Source organism: Aulonocara sp. 'chitande type north' Nkhata Bay, linkage group LG23, assembly GCF_057382095.1.
Source record: "Aulonocara sp. 'chitande type north' Nkhata Bay isolate Kocher_YH1m ecotype deep benthic linkage group LG23, A_spYH_male_GT1.1, whole genome shotgun sequence".
Classification (NCBI taxonomy): Eukaryota; Metazoa; Chordata; class Actinopteri; order Cichliformes; family Cichlidae; genus Aulonocara; species Aulonocara sp. 'chitande type north' Nkhata Bay.
Window position 1 is genome coordinate 47486765 of NC_141365.1, and position 24289 is coordinate 47511053.

At 43.0% G+C, this 24289-nt stretch overlaps 1 protein-coding gene across 1 annotated transcript; it reads left to right on the top strand.

Moving 5' to 3' along the window:
• Window positions 1-15385: 15385 nt before the first annotated feature.
• Window positions 15386-22115, top strand: LOC147302843 (NLR family CARD domain-containing protein 3-like). Its single transcript, XM_086284454.1, has 3 exons — window positions 15386-15659; window positions 20091-21858; window positions 21938-22115. The coding sequence occupies exons 1-3, from the start codon at window positions 15386-15388 to the stop codon at window positions 22113-22115; spliced, it is 2220 nt and encodes a 739-aa protein (XP_086140580.1).
• The last annotated feature ends 2174 nt before the right edge of the window (window positions 22116-24289 follow it).

A 24289-nucleotide genomic window follows, 5' to 3' on the forward strand; every position in this document is an offset into this window, starting at 1 on the left:
CGAGAAAACAGAACTTGTTTGATTCCCTGTCTGACAAAAAGAAATTAATGCAACGTAAAAATTAGATTTAAAAAATCAGCAGCATCATATGTAACCAGGTCCTAAATTACATATTGTTATAATTACACAAAATTTGTTCTAAAGCCCAAACTGCTCCTGGTATATCTGACTTTTAGCACCTCCAAGCCTGTAGTCATCTTGGTTATTAGTTAGGCCCCTCCCCCGTGTGTCGCTATGTGTATAGGCACTGTTAATGCTAGCATGAACAGATCATTCTTGCTGGCTTAAAAGTTGTAGTGGCTTGAGCTAACTCTCATCCCAACTGTTTATATTTGGTTATAGGAGCTGGAGTGGGCATTAATGCTCCACAATTTACAAGCTGGGACCTGCCGCTAATCCATGGTTAAAGCCTTTACCCACATCAACACTGCAGGCAGAGGCTAACATCTGCAATACTATTAATAATTACACATAACTGTAGCAACAACAAAGAGAGGCTCGAACAAGAAAGGCTTGAAACCCTTAGAAAAGACTGATCAGAGTTGGTTCAATGAACTCTGATCATGTTCATTCGGAGTTAAGCTCGTGTGTGTTTAGAGACAGAAAGCCATCATGTTACCAGGATTCTCCAGAGAAACACAGAAATAAAGAGCAGAGCCTCCATCTTCATTTAGTGGACAGAGGAATATGATCACAAATCAGTGTGGGCCAAAATTTGTATCTTAAAAACTAGGAGGGGATAAAGTTATACCAACATACTGTAATATTTTTATAATATACACTAGCAAACTTTCATGCTGTGTGTGATATTAAAAATATTGTATTGTGTGATATCACATTCTATTGTGATACAGCATTTTAATCTGACCTTTGATTTCTAAATGCTTCATTAAACTGTCAAATATACAAATATAGACAACTGTGGGATTTGTCTAAAGTATTTGCATATGCCATAGAAATGTTAGCACTCACAGTTTACTGGGCAAGGTTTATGCAACGTTTCAACAAGACCAGTCCACTTGTGACAAACGCGATCATACGAGCATTATAGTACGATGCAGTCTCTGCATGATATGACTATCTATTCAGCTGTAACCTGACAGGGACAAAGTCTAGGAGACAGAAACTGAAGATAGACACCATTTACTGATGGACCTGTTATATTAGGTGACAATTCCACGTGAAAGTCAAAAGAAATGAATACATACAGGGCAAGTCTTTATGAGGCAAACATGATGTGCATCTCACACGAAAGCGATTTAGGTGATTTTCTGTGAGAAATGTGTAAAAAGATCCGTACTCTGAATTTCAGATACTATTGATCTGTTTGTTGTGTGTCTGAGGGTTTACGCAGGGACGTTTTGTGTAAGCGCTGATTGCTACAATAGCATCCAATCAATGCTTACAGTGCAAAGAAACTGGCCTACAGTCTGACAGCTGCATTAATGTCTACACAATCTAAGAGTTTGAAAGATGGACACACGTGAGATGATCATAAATCCACAACAGAATCCTTTCTGTCCTAACATACTGATGAGAAAATAACTGAAGCACTCGTGTCAAGAACAACAACAACAAAGGGAAACATGCCTAACTTGGATTTCAGTGATTGTGAAAACAAACATATGCAAATGAATTTCCTCTGTGCGCTTTGCCTGATTCAGGAAATCACTATCAATCAAGTTGAGTGTGAGTCAGTGAGTATGTTATGTTCACATAGACTGTTACCTCAGGGGCTAACTTACCAGATGAAATGAACCTTTATGGAACGGAAACCCAGAATTTGTTTCAAGTCACATTTTAGCTTAACCTGCATGGTGGAAAGTGCCTGTACCAGAGACATGATTGTTGCTGCTTAGGTTAAAATATCTAGTATATGTCAATAATGTAACAAAAAAGAAGAAGAAAATCTGTGGCGGTGTAAAAGTCCCACTAAATGCGTCTCTCGGTGTACATCTAAACTATATAACGATTAACCGCCAACTGTGAGTTCAATTTAAATTTTCCTTTACAAATCAGAATCAGAATACTTTATTGATCCCTGGGGGAAATTATTTTTTGTTACAGTGCTCCATTTTAAACCAACATTAAGACAAGACAGACAATACGCTAACTAAGAATAGTACAATATATACATATATATACATACATACATACATAAGTCACTTATAAATAAATATTTGGAAAAGAAACATGTGTAGTTGTAGCAGCAAACAGTGTGTTAAGTGGATGCGTTGTACAGGGAGATGGCCACAGGCAGGAATGATTTCCTGTGTCGTTCAGTGGTGCTTTTCGGTAATCTCAGTCTCTCACTGAACGAGCTCCTGTGACTGACCAGCATGTCATGGAGTGGGTGGGAGGTGTTATCCAACATTGTCTTTATCTTGGACAGCATCCGCCTCTCCGACACCACCTTGAGGGAGTCCAGCTCCATCCCCACAACATTGCTGGCCTTACGGATCAGTTTATTAAGTCTGTTGGCATCTGCGACCCTCAGCCTGCTCCCCCAGCATGCAACAGCATAGAGGATCGCACTGGCCACCACAGACAAATGTGTGTTTGTTTAGGAAGGAAAGAAATGTGTGCGCACAGTGTTCGGCAATATAGACTCAAAGGCAGCAGCAAGACTGGCACGAGACTATTTCCACTGCACTGAGGGTGGGAACTCCAGGCCTCGGGGCCGCTGTCCTGCAGGGTTTAGATGTGTCCTTGATCCAACACAGCTGATTTAAATGGCTCATTTTGAACGTTGACATATACATCAAGGAATGGACCAGCCACTGCACTGATGTTAAACCAGTTCAGAAGTTCATTTATCATCATGAACCACCAATTTATGAGCAGACAAACCAAAGTACACTCCAAGATTCAGTTGCTTGTAGAAGCACGTTTAGCAGCAACAGCTCAAAGTCATTGTTTTCTGTATGACTATCAGTCTCTCACATCATTGGGGAGTCATTTAGGCTCACTCTTCTTTATAATGTTGCTTCACTTCATTGAGGTTTGCACAAATTTGTTTATGCAAAACTCACGACCACACTACTTCTATTAAGCTGAGCTTTAAACTTTCTAAAATATAAAACCTGCTAGACACCGGTGTTGTGCCAAAAAGTGATTGTCTGCCAAAAACTGATTTCTGGTATTTGCCAAAAAGTGATTGCTCGTATTTAAACTGCTATAAGTAACTTGTTGGGCTATAATATGTGAAACATATGTCAAATGCTTCCCTCATGGATGACATAAAGTCATCTTGAGCCACAAACAACATTCGTGTAACAAGGTAGAAGCCGCGATCAGTTTTTGGCAGCGACTTTTATATAACCTTTATTTATTTAGTTAAAAAAAAATCTCATTAACATTAAACATGTCTTTTGTAAGAGTAAGTTGGCCAAGAGGACAGCAGCAATGGCAGCAAATATTACAATAGTTCAGTAAAAATATTTTAAGTGGGGATAAAGGAGCGGATTGGTTATAATGTAAGTACAGGGTGGGCCATTTATATGGATACACCGTAATAACATGGGAATGGTTGGTGATATTAAAGTCCTGTTTGTGGCACATTAGTATATGTGAGGGGCAAACTCCTCAAGATGGGTGGTGACCATGGTGGCCATTTAGAAGTCGGCCATCTTGGATACAACTTTTGTTTTTTCAATAGGAAGAGGGCCATGTGACACATCAAACTTATTGGTAATGTCACAAGAAAAACAATGGTGTGCTTGGTTTCAACGTAAACCTCCAGCAGAACCAGGCTCAGGGAGGGGCGGGGCCATCTGCTGACCGGTTGGGGTGAGAGAAGGAAGACAGGATGAAGACATGCTGTGGAAGCGAGACAGAGATTAATAACAGATATGATTCAATGCAGAGAGGTCTGTTAATACATAGTGAGTGAACCAACCAACCACAGCATCTGTGGTGAGAGAGTCATCAAGGAGTTCAGGCACTCCATCAAGCTCACAGTCACAGACTCAGGTGAGATTCTAGAGTTGCAGGGCTTCCTCCAGAGCAGCTGTTAGAAACACAGCTGCATCTTCTTTCTCTCACACACAGAAAAGAGTGAGACAGAGTGAGGCATCAGGGAGTTTAATTACCAGCTTTAAGACAAATGAATGAGAGTGCTGAATGATAGCACTCATGAGTGGTGCAGCATGCTTTAATTACTACCCACTAGTGAATGTGTCAGCAGCTGAAACTGTATTAATGGTGATTTAAAGAAACGAGTCCCAGTGTGTAGACCAGGCAAGCTGCTTCACTTGTAACACACTGGCAGAAACCCCAAGTCAGTTAGGATGACTACCTGAACATTTGAATGTTTCCACTGGTCACTGAGGTGGTACGTTACAGGGATCCAGTCTGTTCATTTACAGGACTCTACTAGAGCTGCTTTGCATGACTCACAGTTGAAATAATGCTTCTTTGTCTGATGCAGGGCCTTGGTTCACCCCATCAGTCGTGCAGGGGGTCGTCTGCTCTGCAAAAGTGCACTTTAATGTAAACTGTGCAGCAGTGCTGCAAACTAACCCAGACGAAATAAAAGCACAATGTCAGGAGCTACTGCAGTTCAGCATCAAACGTAGGCCAAATCAATCATTAATATGATTTTCATGATCATCTTGTTTGTCTTAATGTTCTTATGATTCAAAGAAACATCCAGCAGCTGTGAGATCGGCTGTACTGATTTAAAATGAAGTGTGTACGGCCCCAAAGCCTCTGAATGAGCTGCAGATGTGTTTCAAACTCCTGTAACAAAAGCAAACATGTCTGCATACCGGCTAACTTTGTCCACACACTGTTTCTGCTCTGCAGGTTTCACAGATGAAGATGCAAATAGTGGAGGATACGGGGATGGAGGAGATTGGGTTGGACTTTCATTAATAGTTTGTCTGTTAGTTTGGGCTGTTTGTTGTTCCTGCTGCTTCCGCTGTCGTCATAATTACCTGCAAGGAACTAAAGCCATTATAGCAGCATCCTCCTGAAAACAACATCTGCTCTGCTTTTCCACAAGAATGAAGATGCAGAGGTCTGGCTTTAGGATCTGAGCTCAGATAACATCTGGAGTTTAAAGCATCATTTTAATCTTCTTCTGCACAAAATGGCTCAGTCGAGTGCTGCCAACTCCAAGAGGTTTTCGGAGGATCGGGTGATGGAGATCTATAAAGTAGGAGTAACATTATATAGCTACTATGTCAAAATTCTATAGTATGGTATATGATATGGCACAGCCCTGCTGTAAAGATCAAATGTGTGACAGTGAAAGGTGCTACAAAGAAGTCGGGAGAGAAATGCTGCAGAAAAGTCTCTTTAGCAAACAACGAGCAAACATAAAGCCCGTCCATTTCACATTTAAGGCAGGTAGTATGTTTGTTTTTCTAATGTTGACAAACTGACCCTCCATCCATCCACTTCTGCTGATCCTTTTCAGGGTCGCGGGGGCGCTGGAGCCTAACCCAGCTGTCTTAGAGCGAGACAGACTGAAGACCTGTCCAGTCCGCTGTCCCTACTAAGTGCATGTCCTTGAAACAGTGGAATAAAAACTAAAGCAATGACAAATAATGATCCTCATCATCAACATTACTACCGAAATGTGAACTAGCAAGTACAGCCTGAGCCCATAGAAACAACATCTTTGTAATCTGTAACAGTTTTGGATTTTTGGACATGTTAAACAACTTTTAAAGGGTTTTTCACAAAGATGCTGAACATTAAATGCAGGATGCCACAGACATCCATTTTAGCCAACAATCTGCCATCTTCACCTCCAGTGTTCAAATAAAACGGAGACGTTGTGACATCAGCAGGAGACAGAGATCAGCTAGAGACACGCAGACAGTTTAAGCAGGCTGCTGTTCAAGTGGAGGCTGGTATGAATCCTGCTTCTGTTTATGTTTCCTGTTGAACAAAAACTTGACCAGAAACTGACATACCAACTTTCAGACTAGCAGATCCATCCTCCTTCCCTCCATCCTCTGTGTGTCCTTCTGTCTGACCTGCAGCTGAGAAACAGGTGTGAGGTGTCAGCTGTCAGGTAGGTGATGAGTGAAGAACAGAACAGAATCCATTTCCTCTTCAAACTGCTGTCAGACATGAGCTGTGTTCCAATTCGTCGGCTGCATCCTTCGGAGGACCCGGCCTTTGCGGTCTACGTGGGCCGGGATGGTGGGGACAGAGAGGCTGTAACTATATCTGCTGGTGTCACTGTGACCTCAGAGCAGTTTACATGAAACATGAAACGAATTACAACTTTTGCGATATTGACCAGCTCATGATGCAGAGTGTAGACTGTATCTGTGATAATGAAAATGATTTAAGGACTGGTTTATGACACGTCTATAAAAAATATAAAGTCTGTACAAATGTGAAACTACAAAGTTAAAAGCAGCTGGAACGACAGCTGTTCAAAGCTGAACACTTACATCAGCCAGAAGACAGAGTGAGTCCTCCATCTCTCTGAAGGAGGCCATCGTGGTGAGCACAGATGCAGCAGCAGTGTGGATGTGTCCACTCTCACAGTGTCTCTCTTTCAAGTTTGTCCTCACATTCTCAAAAAAAGAACATGTCTATGCAGATGCCCAGAGCCTAACAACACACCCGCTATAAAAAATTTTTGCACCACCAGAGAGAGAGCAGGAAGAACCAGTCTCAACAAGAGACACACACACCTGATTTCCTGTAACTGCAGAGGGGAGGAGCCACCCGAGCAGGTGGGAACAGGAAGAGAAACAGCTGAGCCTCCGTCAGAGCAGCAGGAGGACGGTGGAGCTGAGGCAGGGTGAGTGTTAACACCACATTGTTGTAGTTTTGCTGTCAGAGTCTCTGAGTGTGTTTGTTTGTGTGACTGTAGAGAGAAGAAGAGTCACAGTGAGCTCTGTAGCTGTGATTGGCTCAATAATCACCTTCAATGGACTGAACGCAGAGAACGAGCCGAGGAACCTGACAAACCTGTTTGTGTGTGTGTGTGTGTGTGTGTGTGTGTGTGTGTGTGTGTGTGTGTGCCTGTTTAGACATGTTTGTGAGGACAAAGAGTTGGTATGCTACTATGTGGGCTAATAGAGTCCCACAAAATGGCCGTCCTCACGAGTTTGAGGATATTTTTGAGGCTTTTTGGTGTCCTCACTAAAATCTGAAAACAAGTGTCTGTGTGTGTGTCTGTGTGTGTATGTGTCATAAAGAGAGTCGAGTTCACGGTCGCACACTTTCTATCTCAGAGGCTGTATCCCAATTCTTCGGAGCCCCTCTGATGACATGGTCCAAAAAATAAATCAATTGTGGCCACAAAATACTACTTCGTGCGCACGAAATGCTAATTTGTGGGCACGAAACACTTGACCAATAACCGTGATCCTTCCCAGGCCCTTGCAGTTGGTTGACAATAAAATCTATCCCGGCGTCCAGGTCCTGTAAAGCAACTGGGCTCTCAGTATCCTGTTTAAATGTCTCTCCGTAATAATGGTTCCTTGCATTGCAGGCTTTTCAAAATGCATTGTAGCTCATTCCCAGCCTAAAATAAAACTCACTCATACCGTCTCTGTCCACGGTGTATAGGTTTAGCCTACTCTCATGCTTGTGTCTCTACGCAGCTGTCCAGGAATTGTATCAATATGATGTTGCCACAAATGCGTAATTCGTTGCCACGTTATACCCATTTCGTGCTCTCGAAAATAGTATTTCGAGGGTATTTTGTGGCCACAATTTATTTATTTTTGGACCATGTCATCAGAGGGGCTCCGTACAATTCAGGTACTATTATTATACTATTAGTGTTAATTGTACTTTCTGCAGTGTTTAAATGATTACATATACACACAGTTACTGTCCCTCCACACATACGACTTGGTTCTCCTTCTATGCCCCAGCTTTGTTTACTTTTTCCCACCGAGGCTTCTAGACTTCTGATTGGCCAGCATTTCTGCACGGTTAGGAATATATCTCCACCTGTTGCTTTGGCATGTTCCTAGCAGTGTTTTCCTTCATTTCTGCCTTTACGTGTGGACGGGATTATTTTTGAAAACAAAAACGGAAAATCTCCGTTCTCAAAAATACCCGTGTACGTGTGGACGTAGCCTCAGTCTATGTATTTACTGCTTTGTGGTGAAGGTCCGTGTCTCATGTCAGTGTGTTTAGTTTGCGTTTCCTCTGTCTCATCTTGTCAATCACTCCCAGCTGTGTCCTGGGACAGGGATAAAGGGCAAAAAAACAAAAACCAACTAAATAAGCAGACAAAAAAAAAAAAAAAAAAAAAAAAAAAAAAAAAATATATATATATATATATATATATATATATATATATATATACACACACACACACATACATCAATCACCTGGATCACCTGTTGAGAAAGAAAAAAGAAAACAAGCAGAAGAAAACGAGAGCAATACAATAAACAACATCACAATGATATATAGTAATATAACAGTAAATACTAAATATTAAACATTATTGTGCAGCACATAAGATCAACAGAACACAGTGTGCTTTGAGGTACACTCTAAGAACTAAAACTGATAATTACTTAAATATTTTGGTGCAACACACTGACATTTTAGACCTTCTTCAGAATACTGTATATACTATGGGCATCATGGTGCTGATCCAGAATCCTTACATTATTATTCATTACTAGAGCTACAATAATAAAGCAATGAGGAGGGGGAAGTAATAAATATGAAATAATGTATTTATGATGATTCCATTTGTTTCACTATCCACTCTGTGCAGGGCAAAGCTTATTACATGTATAGAGATACAATCATTTTACTGCTGTAAAATCCAAATTTTGTCTTATTTAAAATATAAATCTAATATAATCTGCATCTTAATGTATGTTCTTTAAAATACAGCGTGTTTTTAATATATTATAATTATAATAATGCATAATTATGTGGACATGTATATTAGATCGTTTTTAGTGAAATATAATCCCCCCAGAAGGGCAGGAAATGCTCTGTAACTTACTTTAAAACTAAATATGTTCACTAAAACGGTGACAGAGCTACAGACCCATGACAGCCTTACACAGGTAGCCAGCAGCTGTGACCAGCACTACTTGTGCAGTTAATAAAAGGACAGGTAATGTTTGTCACGCTGTTGCACACACAGCACGCTCGTTTGTTTCAGTTCGTCAAATTGCCACAAGACAACTTACCAACGTGTACGTAATAAGCTAATACTCCTGTGTGCTACACACTACAGTGTACGCTGTACACCTACTTACTGGGTTTGTCGCATCAGTCTGTGTCTCTGAGTTAACTTGTGTTTCTCTTACAGCTCCGGACCGCAAAAAATGCGCGTGCTCTTTGTGAGCTCGTTCCCGGCTCGTAACCAGCGCGTTCTGCCGTCGAGGGCGATCATTGGTTAAATGTGATCATGTGACTGATGCAAGCCAGATCCTTTTATTTAGCAAAACTGTGATTAATAGTTAAATATTATTGTTGAAGGGCACAGACAGGACTCCGCACGCACGCACACATTAAAAAAAAATAATACTTTTTTTTTTTAAAAAGTTGCCTCAACAAAAGGGCACCTTGGGCACCCATCAGGAAAGGGGCGGGTGCTCAAGCCCCTCTAGCCCCCCCCCCCCCCCCCTCTGCACGTGCCTGTCGCAGAGAACGGGGGTGTGAGAAGACTCCAAAACCTCCCTCCGCCCGCTCATTGTAGTGTTGATGCATGTGTGTTCTAAGGTGCATTTCCCCAGCTTTGGAAAATTCAGAGGCACAGATGAAGCTGGGGTACACAAAAACTGTAAAGCCAGGTGGAAAAGGTTCAGATAAGATGTCTTCCTGTTCCCCCAGTACGTTAAAGGATCCTCTGATCTTGGAATGTTTCTCTCCGACACTCTCCACAATACTAAGGGGTTGGCAGTCCGTTATAATAAAACTCAGGACTGCATGGTCCAGAACAGACTTCCTAGGTGCTTGATTTCAAAATAATAAAACGCATGTTAATTAAAAAATGATGATAAAGCAGTTCAGTGTCAATATAGGCCGACCTGTGTTCATTCTCGGTGCGTTTGTCTCCTCATTTTCATGTTTGGTTCTGTTTTCTTTTTGTTTTTGTTTTTGTTTTTTGTTTTTTTGTTTTTTTCTAAATGACATCAGAAACAGCAGTATGCGACATTACGTGATGGCAGAGCTTCAGTTCATCCTTTGTCATTTTTTTTTTTTTTTTTTTTTTTTTTTTTAATAAATAGGACAGGGGGAATGAATGTGAGAAAGAGGGGGAGAGAAAGAAAGAAAACCAAAGGGGAGAAGAGACGGTGAGAAGGGGGGGAAGAGAGAAAAAAACAAACAAACAAACAAAAACAAACAGAGGAGACAGCAAACAACAAAGAACAACATAATAATAGAGAAAACAAAGCACCATCACAATAAACTAGCTAGTCATAGATATCAATATTTACTAAATAATAAACGATATTGTGCAGCACGCAAGATAGACAGCGCACAGTGTGCTTTGAGGCAGCAGCCAAGAAAGCTTTAGTCCGCGTCTGTGAATACCCATGTGTGCATACCTGTGTGGATCAGCATGCTTGCATTCCAAAGGTTTCTCCATGTAATGATCTGCTAGGGAGTGTGGGGGGGCCACAGCCCCGTCCTCCAGGGTGTGAAGCGGGTATGGAGGAGATCAAAACTCCAGACATCCAGAGGCCCCCAGAACACAAGAGACCATGGAAGACCAACAGAGGGGCAGCCGCGCCACTGTTCCAGTAAGAGCTGAGGAGAGTCCCAGATGAGGGCTCGCCCAGCAGCCGCGGAGCAGAAGTCAGGGGGAGTTGCAGTGACGCGCCCGTGAGCTCCGCCGGCCCCCAGCTGTGCCTGAGTGACCGAGCCCCAGGCCGAGAGGCCGGGGGCACCCCACCTCCAAAGGGGCCCGAGCGAGCCCCAGGCCCCAGGCCCCAACAAGCGGCCGCCAAGGAGTGAGCCGGTGTGTACCCGGACGCCCACCCCCAGACACAAAGAACCACCAACACACCGACACCTGAGGGAGTCCGCCACCGGCAGGGGAAGTGGTGGTGGGTGGAGATAGGCCTCCAAACCTTGGAGGGCCTGAGATGTCCCCAGAGAGGTGGCGTCTGATACCCAACCTGACCTATAGACACAGACATACAGGCACACACAGACACAAACATCCATTCCCACCCTCATGCTCTCATATGCACTCACTCCACACTCAACCAACGTGGAGACAGACATAAAGAGACGCTGTACACACAATCACACTCCCCAAGCGTACTCTACAAACCGGGTCTAGGTACCCTTGCCCCTGGAGGGGGGAATTGCACCCAGACCCAGGTGGTGTTACCCTTTTCCCTGCGGTGGGGAGAGGCAGACCACCCCGACTCCGCAGCAGCAGGGAGGCCCCACACCCCAGACCGCAGTCGGACGGCCAACTCCTCCTACTAGCCCTCCCGCTCCAGCAGGCCGCAGAGAATGGGGGTGGGAGAAGACTCCAAACCTCCCTCCACCCGCTCATTGTAGTGTTGATGCATATGTGTTCTAAGGTGCAATTAAAACCCAGGAGGGCATGGAGCTACCTGCCAAGGAGCAGCAGGTAAGCGCATAGTCCCTCCTGCTAGCCCTCAATGACTAAGTGTATTTAAAATTGAGAGGTGGGCAACGACGTCAGGGGTGAGGTATACACCCTGATGGTAATTTGGACTCCGTGATTGTGCCCACCCCCAAGATCCTATATGTATGTGTAATGAGAGTGTGAATAATGTGAATGTCTAAGTTGTGGGATAAAATTGAGGCAGAGGCAGCCAGAAGGGGACAGAGGGGGGGGTAGCCTCCTCTGCACCCTGGTGACATACCCCCACTCCAAGGCCCTGCATGTGTGGGTGGTTGTGGAGGAGCGGGAAGAGGGAGGCAGCTGGAGATGGGGAGGGAAGGAAGGGAGGGGCAGGTAACCCCTCCCTGGGGCCAGCTCCCCCGCTGACCCCAGTAGGCACTCCCACCCTCCGCGACCCGCCAGGGAAGGGGGGCCCAGGCCCATCAGACCGGGGCCCAGTGCAGTAGCGCCCCCCGGCTCCACAGAGCCCTGGACAGTCCACCCAACCCCACCACAGAGAAAACTGCACCCACCCCACCATCCACACATCTTCCAGACTACATAAGACGGTAAACGCCCAGGCTGAGATCTTCCTCCACCTCTCCTGTATCTCCCCCTCCTGCAGAGAGTTCCTGAAGAGAAGAAAGCTCCTGCAAGATGTGACCATCCCCCCCACCAGTTGAAGAGCCCCCCAGGCGGCTCGACGCACCGGCGGCACCCTGCTCCAGGGCCGGGCCCCCATGCACCCACCCGCCGACAACCCCGGCAACACACCAACCAGGACCCAAGCCCCCGAGGTCCGGCCCGGGCCCCAGCCCAGAGACGGAGCGCCCCCAAAACCTCACGCCCATCCCGGACCCACCCAGGGGCAGCCAGGTTGCCAGGTCAGTAATCCACGTCCGTCAGCACAGACCCTCCCCTAGCCCCGCTGCACGCAGCCGCGAGGAAACAGTCACCTGAGAGCCAACAGAGCCCCCAACCGGACGTGACCGCTACCCCGGGTTGAGCCCCCCAAGGAAGATGCCTCCGGGGAACCCCCCGACGCCCTAAGCCTGTCCCTACCCCCTCACCAATCACAACAGTGAAGGCGGGACCAAACTATGACCCCCCACCCCCACTAGGTGATGGAGCTGATAAAAGGGGCCCAGAGCAATTGATCTAATGTGGTGGCAGAGGCTGTGTCAAGACTAATGTAATCTAATAGATAATTTCTATATTGGTTAGAATTAAGATTATTTTTATTTTTCCAGTTCATGAGGACTGTTTTCTTGGCTATGCATAGGGCAGTGAAGATCATATGGGCTATATTCTTTTCTGAAGTGACATTATCTAAGCTGCCCAACAAACACACTAAGGGGGAAGTTGGAATGTTACATTTCAGACATTTTGATAAGTCTTCACATATCTCGCGCCAAAACTTTTGCACTGGTGGACAGAACCAAAGAGCGTGGATGTAATTGTCTGGTGTATTGCCTTGACAGTGTGAGCAGTTGTTGGAAGATGTAAAGCCCATCTTGAACATCCGATGACCTGTATAGTGCACTCTATGAAGTATTTTGTATTGTATTAATTGCAGACTGGGATTTTTAATTAATTTAAAAGTTTTTAAGCAAATCTGAGACCAGAAGTTTTGGTCTAGGTTGACTGATAAATCTGCTTCCCACTTTGCAGTAGGAAGGGATATTGATTCATCTAATTTAGAAAGTGTTCTGTATATTTTAGATAATAATTTGGGGGATTTAAGAGTAAGAAAATGTGCCGCACTTAGTGGTGTTTGTAATTCAACTTGACTGAGGTTAAATTTCTTTTTTACTATGGATTTAATTTGTTGATATTCTAAAAACCTTGTCTTGTTGATCCCATATTGTTCAACTAGTCTGTCAAATGGAATAAATTCTGTTCCCTCTAATATATGTTCTAAGTATTTAATTCCTTTACAACTCCATTCTGGGAAATTAATCATGTTATTGTTTTGTAATATGTCAGGGTTATTCCAGATAGGTGTACGTTTGCATGGGATTAATGAAGACTCCGTTATTTTTAGAAACTCCCACCATGCTGTTAGAGAAAAGCTGATGTTGATACTTTTAAAGCATTCATGTCTTTTGATGTTTGAGCTAATAAATGGTAGGTCTGAAATCTCTAGATCCTTGCATAGTGCCTGTTCAACATCTAGCCAGGGCTCAACTAAGAAGGTATGTTTTAACCATTCTGAGATGAACTGAAGCCTGTTGGCTAAGAAGTATTGGTGAAAATTAGGCAGATCTAATCCTCCTCTATCCTTGGTTCTTTGTAGAGTTTTTAAGCTAATACGCGGGGGTTTATCTTTCCAAAGGAATTTGGAAATATATGAATCCAGAGATCTGAACCAATCTTGTGATGGTTTGTTAGGGATCATCAAAAATAAGTAATTTATTTTTGGCAAGATCATCATTTTTATAGTGGCGACCCTTCCCATGAGTGATATGGGTAAAGATTTCCATCTAGTCAGATCGCCTTCTACTTTCTTTAGAAGTGGGATGTGGTTTAGTTTAGTTAAGTCTGAAAGCTTAGGAGAGACATTAATACCTAAATATTTAATATTTCCGGATTGCAGTGGGGCAGAGGAAGAATTATGGAAGGAGCAGTTAATGGGGAGAACTGTAGATTTTGGCCAGTTAATTGAATAATCTGAAACTCTTGAAAACCAGTTTATTAAAGTAATTACCTCAGAGAGGTTGGTTTGTGTGTTTTGCAGAAAAAGCAACACATCATCCGCATAGAGACTGATTTTATGTTCTATGTTCTTACATTTTATGCCCTTAATTGTTGTAGCCTGTCATGTTTGGTTCTGTAATGCCTGAACACTGAGGAGGTGCTTTTGATTGTGTAACAAAGCTCAGCAGAATAGAAAATAAATAATTTACACTGCAAGTCACATTGCTGTTTTTCCTATTCTGATAGATTACACTGAAACAAAGACAGACAAACTATTCCCTTATTTGCAGTTAAAAGATCAAAATGATCCCACACAGCAGAAACATTTTTTTTTCTTTCAAGCTCAATTTTGTTATGGAGAGATGTTTTTTTTTTTTTTTTTTATCTTTGCGAGAGTAATTTTGGTTTTTTGGGGGGTTTTTTGGTGGCGACTCATCCCATTGACAGATGCAGATGCGGTACCTTTTAAACACAGTTTAGCGCGTTGGTAATGAGCGATACAGCAGCTGTATCGATCACGTGACTTTTTCTTAAAGCGACACACGCACCGATACAGGTTTCGCTCTGTGAGCTTGATACAAGCGTCGGTGCATCAGTGTTGCTGGACCCATCACTACTATATAGTGATGTGTTGTGGTGCTTTGCTCCCACCCCTTGTGTTCCGTGTTTTCGTCTTCCCTTCGTGTAATTCTTCATATTCGTGTACTGTTAGTTTTCCCAGTTTAGGTTTTTGCTTAGTTTCCATGCTCACCTTCGCCATTTCTGTTTGTATCACCATGTGATGAATAAACTCACTTGCATCTGAGCTGCCTGCATAAAGGGTCCTTTAATAATTTACACACGGCTCGCAAACCGTGACAAAAACACTGGAAAAATTGGGCTGTTCTAAAACGTTTGACGGGTAGTGTATATATTTAGTTTATATATTTTCTTTATTTATAATAGTTTGTTTTATATTGTAGCAAAGTGTTACTTGGATACTTCTCTATGTGCTTCTTCATGTGCAATTTTGTTGCATTCTGAGCCTAAGAAATTTATTGTGATGAACTGCTGTTAGAATCAAGTTAAATTCTGATAAATCAGACAATTACCTCTCCAGCTGTTGTTACAGTCTTTGTTTATCGGGTCCTTACAGGGTAAAAGATGACGACACCTAAAGAAATCCTTCTGGGGACTTTGAAGGATTTGGGACGTGATGACTTTGAAGAATTTAAGTGGCATCTGAAGAACGGGTCTGTAGAAGGTTTACCAGCAATCCCAGAGAGTGAACTGGAGAATGCAGAGAGGACGGACATAGTGGATCTGATGTTTGATACCTACTCTATCAACACTTTTGAAGTTGCTAAAAATCTTTTGGGGAGGATAAACAGGAATGATCTGTTGGAGAATTTAAATAAAACCATCCCAGAACCCAAAGGTAAGTCAGGGAATGACTAAACAAAAAATACATAAACAATAAAAACCTTAGTTAACATTACACAGGTGCCATTAAAATCTATATAAATAATAAATCCAAAACACTTGCCAACACTTTCAGGAGTGAGAGACTGCAGAAAGCCAACAGTTTGTGTTTTATGCATCTGCACAAATAACCTCCTGTGTACACATGAATATCTGCTCTTTGGGTTGGTTTGATTAAAATGGGACCAGCAGCAGGTTTTCTGCCCATTTTACAGATTTATATTGTCAGATTGGTTTTAGAGCTGTTTTATCAACATAAATGAGGCGACAACAACAGTTTGGGACACGTCACAAATATGATCAAAGTGCTTTCTCTTAAATCTATTTACCAGTTGAAGGTAAAGTTAAAAAAATGGCTGCCATTTCTTTCTGCTGTTTGGAGACCCAAACAAAAAAATGCCCACACAGTAAATGCTTTTTATTATGGTTGATAAACAGGACACTAAGGTGATTGGTCAAAGGTTGGAGGAAAGCCACAGTTCTCCTTATTTGACTGAAATCCACCATTTCAGCTCATGTTTTTTCTTCTGCAGCTTTCTGGGAGATTCCACTTCAGCCTTCTGCTGGCAACGCTCCCGTTACCAAGCTTCCCTTAGGCAGCATCATTAGAAGACATAGCATACATTTACACTGCTATGCAGATGATACCCAGCTCCATCTGTCCATGAAGTCAGATAACACACACCAATTAGTTAAACTGCAGGAACGTCTTAAAGACATAAAGATCTGGATGGCCGCTAACTTTCTGCTTCTTAATTCAGATCAAACTGAGGTTATTGTACTCGGCCCTGAAAATCTTAGAAATATGGTATCTAAGCAGATTCTTACTCTGGATGGCATTACCTTGGCCTCCAGTAACGCTGTGAGGAACCTTGGAGTCATTTTTGACCAGGACATGTCCTTCAACGCACATATTAAACAAACATGTAAGACTGCTTTCTTCCATTTGTGCAACATCTCTAAAGTTAGAAATATCCTGTCTCAGAGTGACGCTGAAAAACTAGTTCTGTCATGGTCCTGGGTCGTTCAGCGTTTTGTTTCATTTTTGGTATCACCTTGTGTACTTTGTGTTAATTCTGATTTTGTATTAGTTCTTAGGTTGATCTCTACCTGTGTCTTTCCTCTGTGTTCTGTTCGTGTCCCCGAGTTTGTGTTGTAAAACAGTCTGTTTCCTGTTTTACTTTGAAGGTTTGTGTCTCGTCTTGTGAATTAGGATCAGCTGTGCTCCCCTCCTGTGTGTCATTCCCTCATTACCTTGTGTGTATTTATAGTATGTGTCTGCCTGTGTTCCTCGTTGTGTCGTCTGCATTACTGTGTTAATCAGTGTTACTACTCGTCTCTCTATCCAGCCTTCTTTGTGTCATCTCTGTGTATTCCCCGCTGTCCTTATGTTTTCAGGTTTGTCTGTTACAGTGGCTTGCAAAAGTATTCGGCCCCCTTGAACTTTTCCACATTTTGTCACATTACAGCCACAAACATGAATCAGTTTTATTTGAATTCCAGGTGAAAGACCAACACAAAGCGGTGTACACGTGAGAAGTGGAACGAGAATCATACATGACTCCAAACATTTTTTACAAATAAATAACTGCAAAGTGGGGTGTGCGTAATTATTCAGCCCCCTTTGGTTTGAGTGCAGTCAGTTGCACATAGACGTTGCCTGATGAGTGCTAATGACTAAATAGAGTGCACCTGTGTGTAATCGAACAAGGCCGAACAAGGAGAGCGCTGATCCGAAATGCAGCCAAGAGGCCCATGGTGACTCTGGACGAGCTGCAGAGATCTACAGCTCAGGTGGGGGAATTATTAGTCGTGCACTGCACAAAGTTGGCCTTTATGGAAGAGTGGCAAGAAGAAAGCCATTGTTAACAGAAAACCATAAGAAGTCCCGTTTGCAGTTTGCCACAAGCCATGTGGGGGACACAGCAAACATGTGGAAGAAGGTGCTCAGGTCAGATGAGACCAAAATGGAACTTATTGTTCAAAATGCAAAACGCTATGTGTGGTGGAAAACTAACAGTGCACATGACTCTGAACACACCATCCCCACTGTCAAATATGGTGGTGGCAGCATCATGCTCTGGGGGTGCTTCTCTTCAGCAGGGACAGGGAAGCTGGTCAGAGTTGATGGGAAGATGGATGGAGCCAAATACAGGGCAATCTTGGAAGAAAACCTCTTGGAGTCTGCAAAAGACTTGAGACTGGGGCGGAGGTTCACCTTCCAGCAGGACAACGACCCTGAACATAAAGCCAGGGCAACAATGGAATGGTTTAAAACAAAACATGTCCATGTGTTAGAACGGCCCAGTCAAAGTCCAGATCTAAATCCAATCCAGAATCTGTGGCAAGATCTGAAAACTGCTGTTCACAAACGCTGCCCATCTAATCTGCCTGAGACTGTCAGTCTAATCTGTCAGACTGTCTAATCTGCCTGTTTTGCAAAGAAGAATGGGCAAGAATTTCAGTCTGTAGATGTGCAAAGCTGGTAGAGACATACCCTAAAAGACTGGCAGCTGTAACTGCAGCAAAAGCTGGTTCTACAAAGTATTGACTCAGGGGGCTGAATAATTACGCACACCCCACTTTGCAGTTATTTATTTGTAAAAAATGTTTGGAATGATGTATGATTTTCGTTCCACTTCTCACGTGTGCACCACTTTGTGTTGGTCTTTCACCTGGAATTCCACTAACATTGATTCATGTTTGTGGCTGTAATGTGACAAAATGTGGAAAAGTTCAAGGGGGCCGAATACTTTTGCAAGCCACTGTAGTTTTTCCAGTTTAGGTTTATGTTTAGTTCTGCCCTCACCTTGGTTTGTTCACTGTAAATAAAACCTCACTCGCATCTCCACCACTGTCTGCAACTTGGGTCCTCATTTAACTCCACCGCACGACTGCTGCCCCAGCCGTGACAAGTTTATGCATTTATTACTTCCAGGCTGGACGACTGTAATTCATTATTATCAGCAAGTCCTAAAAACTCGCTGAAAAGGCTTCAGTTAATCCAAAATGCTGCAGCAAGAGTCCTGACAGGGACTAGAAAGAGAGAGCAGATTTCTCCTGTATCGACTTCCTGTTAAATCCAGAATTGAATTCAAAATCCTGCTCCTCACATACAAGGTCTTAAATAATCAGGCCCCATCTTATCTTAATGACCTTGTAGTACCATATCCCCCTGTTAGAGCACTTCGCTCTCGCTCTGCAGGCCTACTTGTTGTTCACAGAGTATTTAAAAGTAGAATGGGAGGCAGAGCCTTCAGTTTTCAGGACCCAAAAAGATAGTTGGGTTTTTTTCTGTTGTATTATTGTAGGTTCTTTATCTTACAATATAAAGCACATTGGGGTGACTGTTGTTGTTATTTGGAGGAATTAATAAAAAAAACTTTTATACTTGAAATTCTTTCATTTATTCTACATATTTATTCATCACTGGCTCCATAGTGTTGTTTATGTAATATGTGAAATGTTGCTAGTATTGATTTGGTGCTGTATAAATAAACACAATTAAATCAAATGTGTCTCTATAAAACCTGCCCTCAGTTATAACCCAAGTGTCAGGGCTCAATGGCTCATGAAAAGGAATGGAGTCAAGCACAGAACCAAAAAACGGAGGCTGAGTGACTTTTAACAGAAATGTATTTTACTAGATTTCTTGACGGAGAAAGCTGAATCACGGCTAAATTCAACAGCAAGCGAGGTATTATGAGAAGTGCAGAGCTGAGGCCAGAACATAAGCTGAGGCAGGTCAAAGGAACAACAGGGGCAGAATCGGGCGAATAGAAACTATCCAGGATCACTGGAACAAAGGAGATAATAATCAGAGTGGTCCACAGTGTAGTGAATGAGTCCAAGATTTAAAAACTAAGAGGTGTTACGTGGCTGCAGGTGGAGATCAGCTGGAGGAGGAGATGAATTAAATCTGGGTACAGAGTGAGATGTGGGTGCACAGGGAGGCAGGCAGCTGAGGATGGCAGTTTGCAAGAGTGAGTTTTCCCAGCAGTGGCAGGCCAGAATCCTGAGGCGTGACTTATGGCGAGAGTTGGAAGATGTATCCAGGTGCCGACTAGGGAACAGGAAAAGAGGGTTACGCGAAACAAGCTGAGGAGCACAAGACAAAATGTGAGGCAGAGAACTGACTGTGCTAAGCACACAATCTGGAGAAGGTTCATTGTGAGTGCTGCTCATAGATACTGCCGGAGTAATTGGCAACAGGTGAGGAGCACGGAGGAGTGAGGAGGGCTCCACCCAGGGGAGGAGAGCTGATGCTGTGGAAAGTTACTCAGACTCACCCGGATCATGACACCAAGAGTCCAGTGAACTGAACACATAACCACAGTAACCAGAATGCAGTTTTCTCATTTGTGTCATTTGCTGTTTATTCATGCAGAGATTCTCACTGAGTGTCAGCTCAAACTCAAGTCAGACCTGAAGCAGAAGTTCCAGTGTGTGCTCGAGGGGATTTCTACAACAGAAAACCCGACCCTCCTGAGTCAGATCTACACAGAGCTCTACATCACAGGGGGAGGGACTGCAGAGGTCAATGATGAACATGAGGTCAGACAGATTGAAGCAGCATCCAGGAAACCAGACAGACCAGAAACAACCATCAGACAAGAAGACATCTTTAAACTCCCACCTGGAAGAGATAAACCAATCAGAACAGTGCTGACAATGGGAGTGGCTGGCATTGGGAAAACAGTCCTAACACAGAAGTTCACTCTGGACTGGGCTGAAGACAAAGCCAACCAGGACATCCAGTTCATGTTTCCATTCACTTTCAGAGAGCTGAATCTGCTGAAAGAGGAAAAGTTCAGCTTGGTGGAACTTGTTCATCACTTCTTCACTGAAACCAAAGAAGCAGGAATCTGCAGCTTTGAAGACTTCCAGGTTGTGTTCATCTTTGATGGTCTGGATGAGTGTCGACCTCCTCTGAACTTCCACAAAACTACAATCCTGACTGACCCTAGAAAGTCCACCTCAGTGGATGTGCTGCTGATAAACCTCATCAGGGGGAAACTGCTTCCCTCTGCTCGCCTCTGGATAACCACACGACCTGCAGCAGCCAATCAGATCCCAGACTGTGTTGGCGTGGTGACAGAGGTCAGAGGGTTCACTGACCCACAGAAGGAGGAGTACTTCAGGAAGAGATTCGGAGATTCGGAGCAGGCCAGCAGCATCATCTCCCACATCAAGACATCACGAAGCCTCCACATCATGTGCCACATCCCAGTCTTCTGCTGGATCACTGCTACAGTTCTGGAGTTTGTCATGAAGAACAAAGAGAGCAAAGATCTGCCTAAGACTCTCACAGAGCTCTACCTACGCCTTGTGCTATTTCACCTAAAAACGAAGGACATCAAGTATGATGGAGGAGCTGAGACAGAGTCATGCAGGAAGATCATTGAGTCTCTGGGAAAACTGGCCTTTGATCAGCTGCAGAAAGGAAACCTGATCTTCTATCAATCAGACCTGACAGAGTGTGGCATCGATATCAGAGCAGCCTCAGTGTACTCAGGAGTGTTCACACAGATCTTTAAAGCTGATGAGTGCCACATGTTCAACAACGTTGTTTACTGTTTCGTCCATCTGAGCATTCAGGAGTTCTTTGCTGCTCTTCATGTCTATCTGACCTTCATCAACTCTGGAGTCAACCTGCTTAAGAAACAATCTCCTCTCTTTAAAATCTTCCAGAAAACACTTACTGTAAAAGACTTCTACCAGAGTGCTGTGGACAAAGCCTTAGAGAGTCCAAATGGACACCTGGACTTGTTCCTCCGCTTCCTCCTGGGTCTTTCACTGCAGACCAATCAGGATCTCCTATGCATGCTGACACAGACAGGAAGTAGCTCACAGACCAATCAGGAAACAGTTCACTACATCAAGAAGAAGCTCAGTGGGAAACTGTCTGCAGAGAAAAGCATCAACCTGTTCCACTGTCTGAATGAACTGGATGATCGTTCTCTAGTGGAGGAGATCCAACAGTCCCTGAGATCAGGACGTCTCTCCACAGATCAACTGTCTCCTGCTCAGTGGTCGGCTCTGGTCTTCATCTTACTGTCATCAGATCTGGATGAGTTCGACCTGGAGAAATACTCCCGTTCAGAGAAGGCATTTTTGAAGCTGCTGCCAGTGGTCAAAGCATCCAAGAAAGTGCTGTAAGTGAATCTATGAACAAATATGTTTAATAATGCTAGATGAATAAAAGAATATGTCTCCATTGTTATTCTTCCTCAGGCTGAGAGATTGTAAACTCTCAAAAAGAAGCTTTGAAGCTTTGTCTGAAATTCTCAGCTCCCCATCCAATCATCTGAGAGAGCTGGACCTGAGCTCGAACAAGCTGCAGGATTCAGAATTGGATTTGCTGTGTGTTGGACTAAAGAGTCCTGACTGTAAACTTGAAACTCTCAGGTAAGGATACAGACGTTTTGACACTTTTTGACTCTTAAATCTGTAAGTTTATCTTGATGCGGACGTTCAAAGTCAGCACAATTTTCCTTTTAAGTTCCTGAGTTTATATTTTTGACTGTCAGGTTGTCTGGACAGATGTTTTTATTTTATTTTATTTTTTTACTTGTCCCTAAAGTCAGAACTAAACCCACATGTAGATGACTTTCTGTTACTGGAGCAGCCTTCCTGAAGACAGCAGTGTGTTTTCATGCTTTTAAAGCCAAACTCACCTTTCAGACCTGGCTTTCATTTATTATCTATTTTTGTTTGTTTATTATATATTTATTTCTACTGTTTAACTACTGCTCACATCTTTTATCCTCCTTTTTAATTGTTCATTTCTTTTTACCCAGTGTTTCTATATTGCACTTTGTATTTGTCTATATTTATCATGCACTACTTTGCTCATTTATTGTTTGGTTTTAATGTTATTAAATTTCGGTTCTTTTGGTATTTGTTATGGCCAAAAAGACACGGCTCAAAAGTGGTCTTTTTACTTTTTAAGTTATTAAATTTGTAACTGTAGTGATTTGTGTGTGTGACAGAGAGGCACTGCCAGGGATTTTTGACACAAGTTGTTCTTGTAAAATCAGTCTGTGAAGGTTCTCAGACATCCAGGTCATCGTAGTCTAAGGAGCTTGGAAAGAAAAGCGTCTGGACTTCCTTGAAGATGTTTCACCTCTTATGAGAGAAGCGTCTTCAGTTCTAAGGGTCAAATGGTGGAGTGGGGCAGTCAGTGAAAGGGCAATGGTGGTGGCTCAGGGTTTGTATGTTTGGGGGGTTCAGAGGGAAAAGATGAATGCAGGTTGGTGTGTGAGAGCAGGGAGTGAATCTGATCAAACATGAGTGTCATGAAGCCTGTTTGCAGTTATTTGCACTGTTTTCCACTCTGGATGTTGTTTCTGTTCAGCTGTGAGTAGAAAAGGCTTGTAAAATTATGATATTATTTTATGCCATGTTATACCCCTAATTAAAGATTGTGAATTATTATGTAGTTTTAGTTTGCATTATTCTCCTGAATTAGAAGAAGCTGATAACTATTGCATTAGTTAAACTGATTTGCATTACATTAAATTGCTGACTTGTTGTGAATGAATGATATTGTTTTATGATGCATTATATTGCTGAGTTATAAGAAATACTGTTCGCAGAAGGTTATTGTCTAATTTGTCTGAGTAGAAGAGAACAGAGTGTGCTGGAGTTTTCTGCCCCATTTCAGCAGGAGCAGATAAACAGGGAGCCAAGGTCGTAGCTTAGGCGCTGTGTGAGAGAGAGCATGTGAATGTTTAGGCTTTTTATGATAAGGTGGAGGCACCAGAGGTTATAAAAGTTTGAGCAATGCTCCACCATTTTGAGATTTTGAGGCTGTCTGCATCAGTGTCCATCTCCCACGTGTGTGATCATTAAATCATCGTTTGACTCAACCCGGCCGGACCAGTGTTGTTATTGTGGTTTTTTTCTCTTGTCTCCATCCCCAATATTTTGAACCTTAACATTTTGGGGGCTCGTCCTGTGGTATTGGGGTGGAATTTAAAAGTTTGGACGGTCCGAGGTTGTCGAACGGACAGGCACGAGCCAGTGGTCTGATGTGAGTGGACAAAAGCCGGCTTATCTAAAGGTAAGGCACTACCTGTTGAATGATTTCCAAAATGTGCCAAATTGGATATGACTAAATTAAAGTCTACTCACTGAAATTACTGGTAGAGTGTCTGTTTTGATTTTGATGAGAATCACCGTGTGTTATGCAGTTAAAGTTGCTTAAGAATGTTTAATGAAGTTGAAGAAATATGAAAGTAATAATGTTGGGTTTGAGTCCCTGGATATTGAGCTGAAGGCTCAGGTAGTTTGGTAGGGAAATTAGGACAGAAACTGTTCCAGAAGTAACAGATACTGTTTAATAGTTTTACAAATTAGGACAGAAACTGTTCCCAGAAGTAACAGAGACTGTTTAATTGGTCGTAAAAAAGTTATCTTTCTTCGGTGGGACCCGTTATGGTAAAATTTTTCAAAATCGGTTAGGTTAAAATTATTATAGGACGGCACTGGAAGATGCTAAGAAGCACATAGCCCGGGGGTTACGCCCCCTCCTGGCCGTGGACGCGCGGTCTTGACCTGTCGGCGAACAGGGGTAGTTCAGTT

What these genes read in the sequence shown, in the direction of transcription:
- LOC147302843 (XM_086284454.1), top strand. Translation starts at nt 15,386, where the DNA reads ATGACGACACCTAAAGAAATCCTTCTGGGGACTTTGAAGGATTTGGGA. An exon ending in AACCATCCCAGAACCCAAAG is followed by an intron (nt 15,660 to 20,090) that starts GTAAGTCAGGGA and finishes TTATTCATGCAG; the next exon opens with AGATTCTCACTGAGTGTCAG. An exon ending in AAAGCATCCAAGAAAGTGCT is followed by an intron (nt 21,859 to 21,937) that starts GTAAGTGAATCT and finishes ATTCTTCCTCAG; the next exon opens with GCTGAGAGATTGTAAACTCT.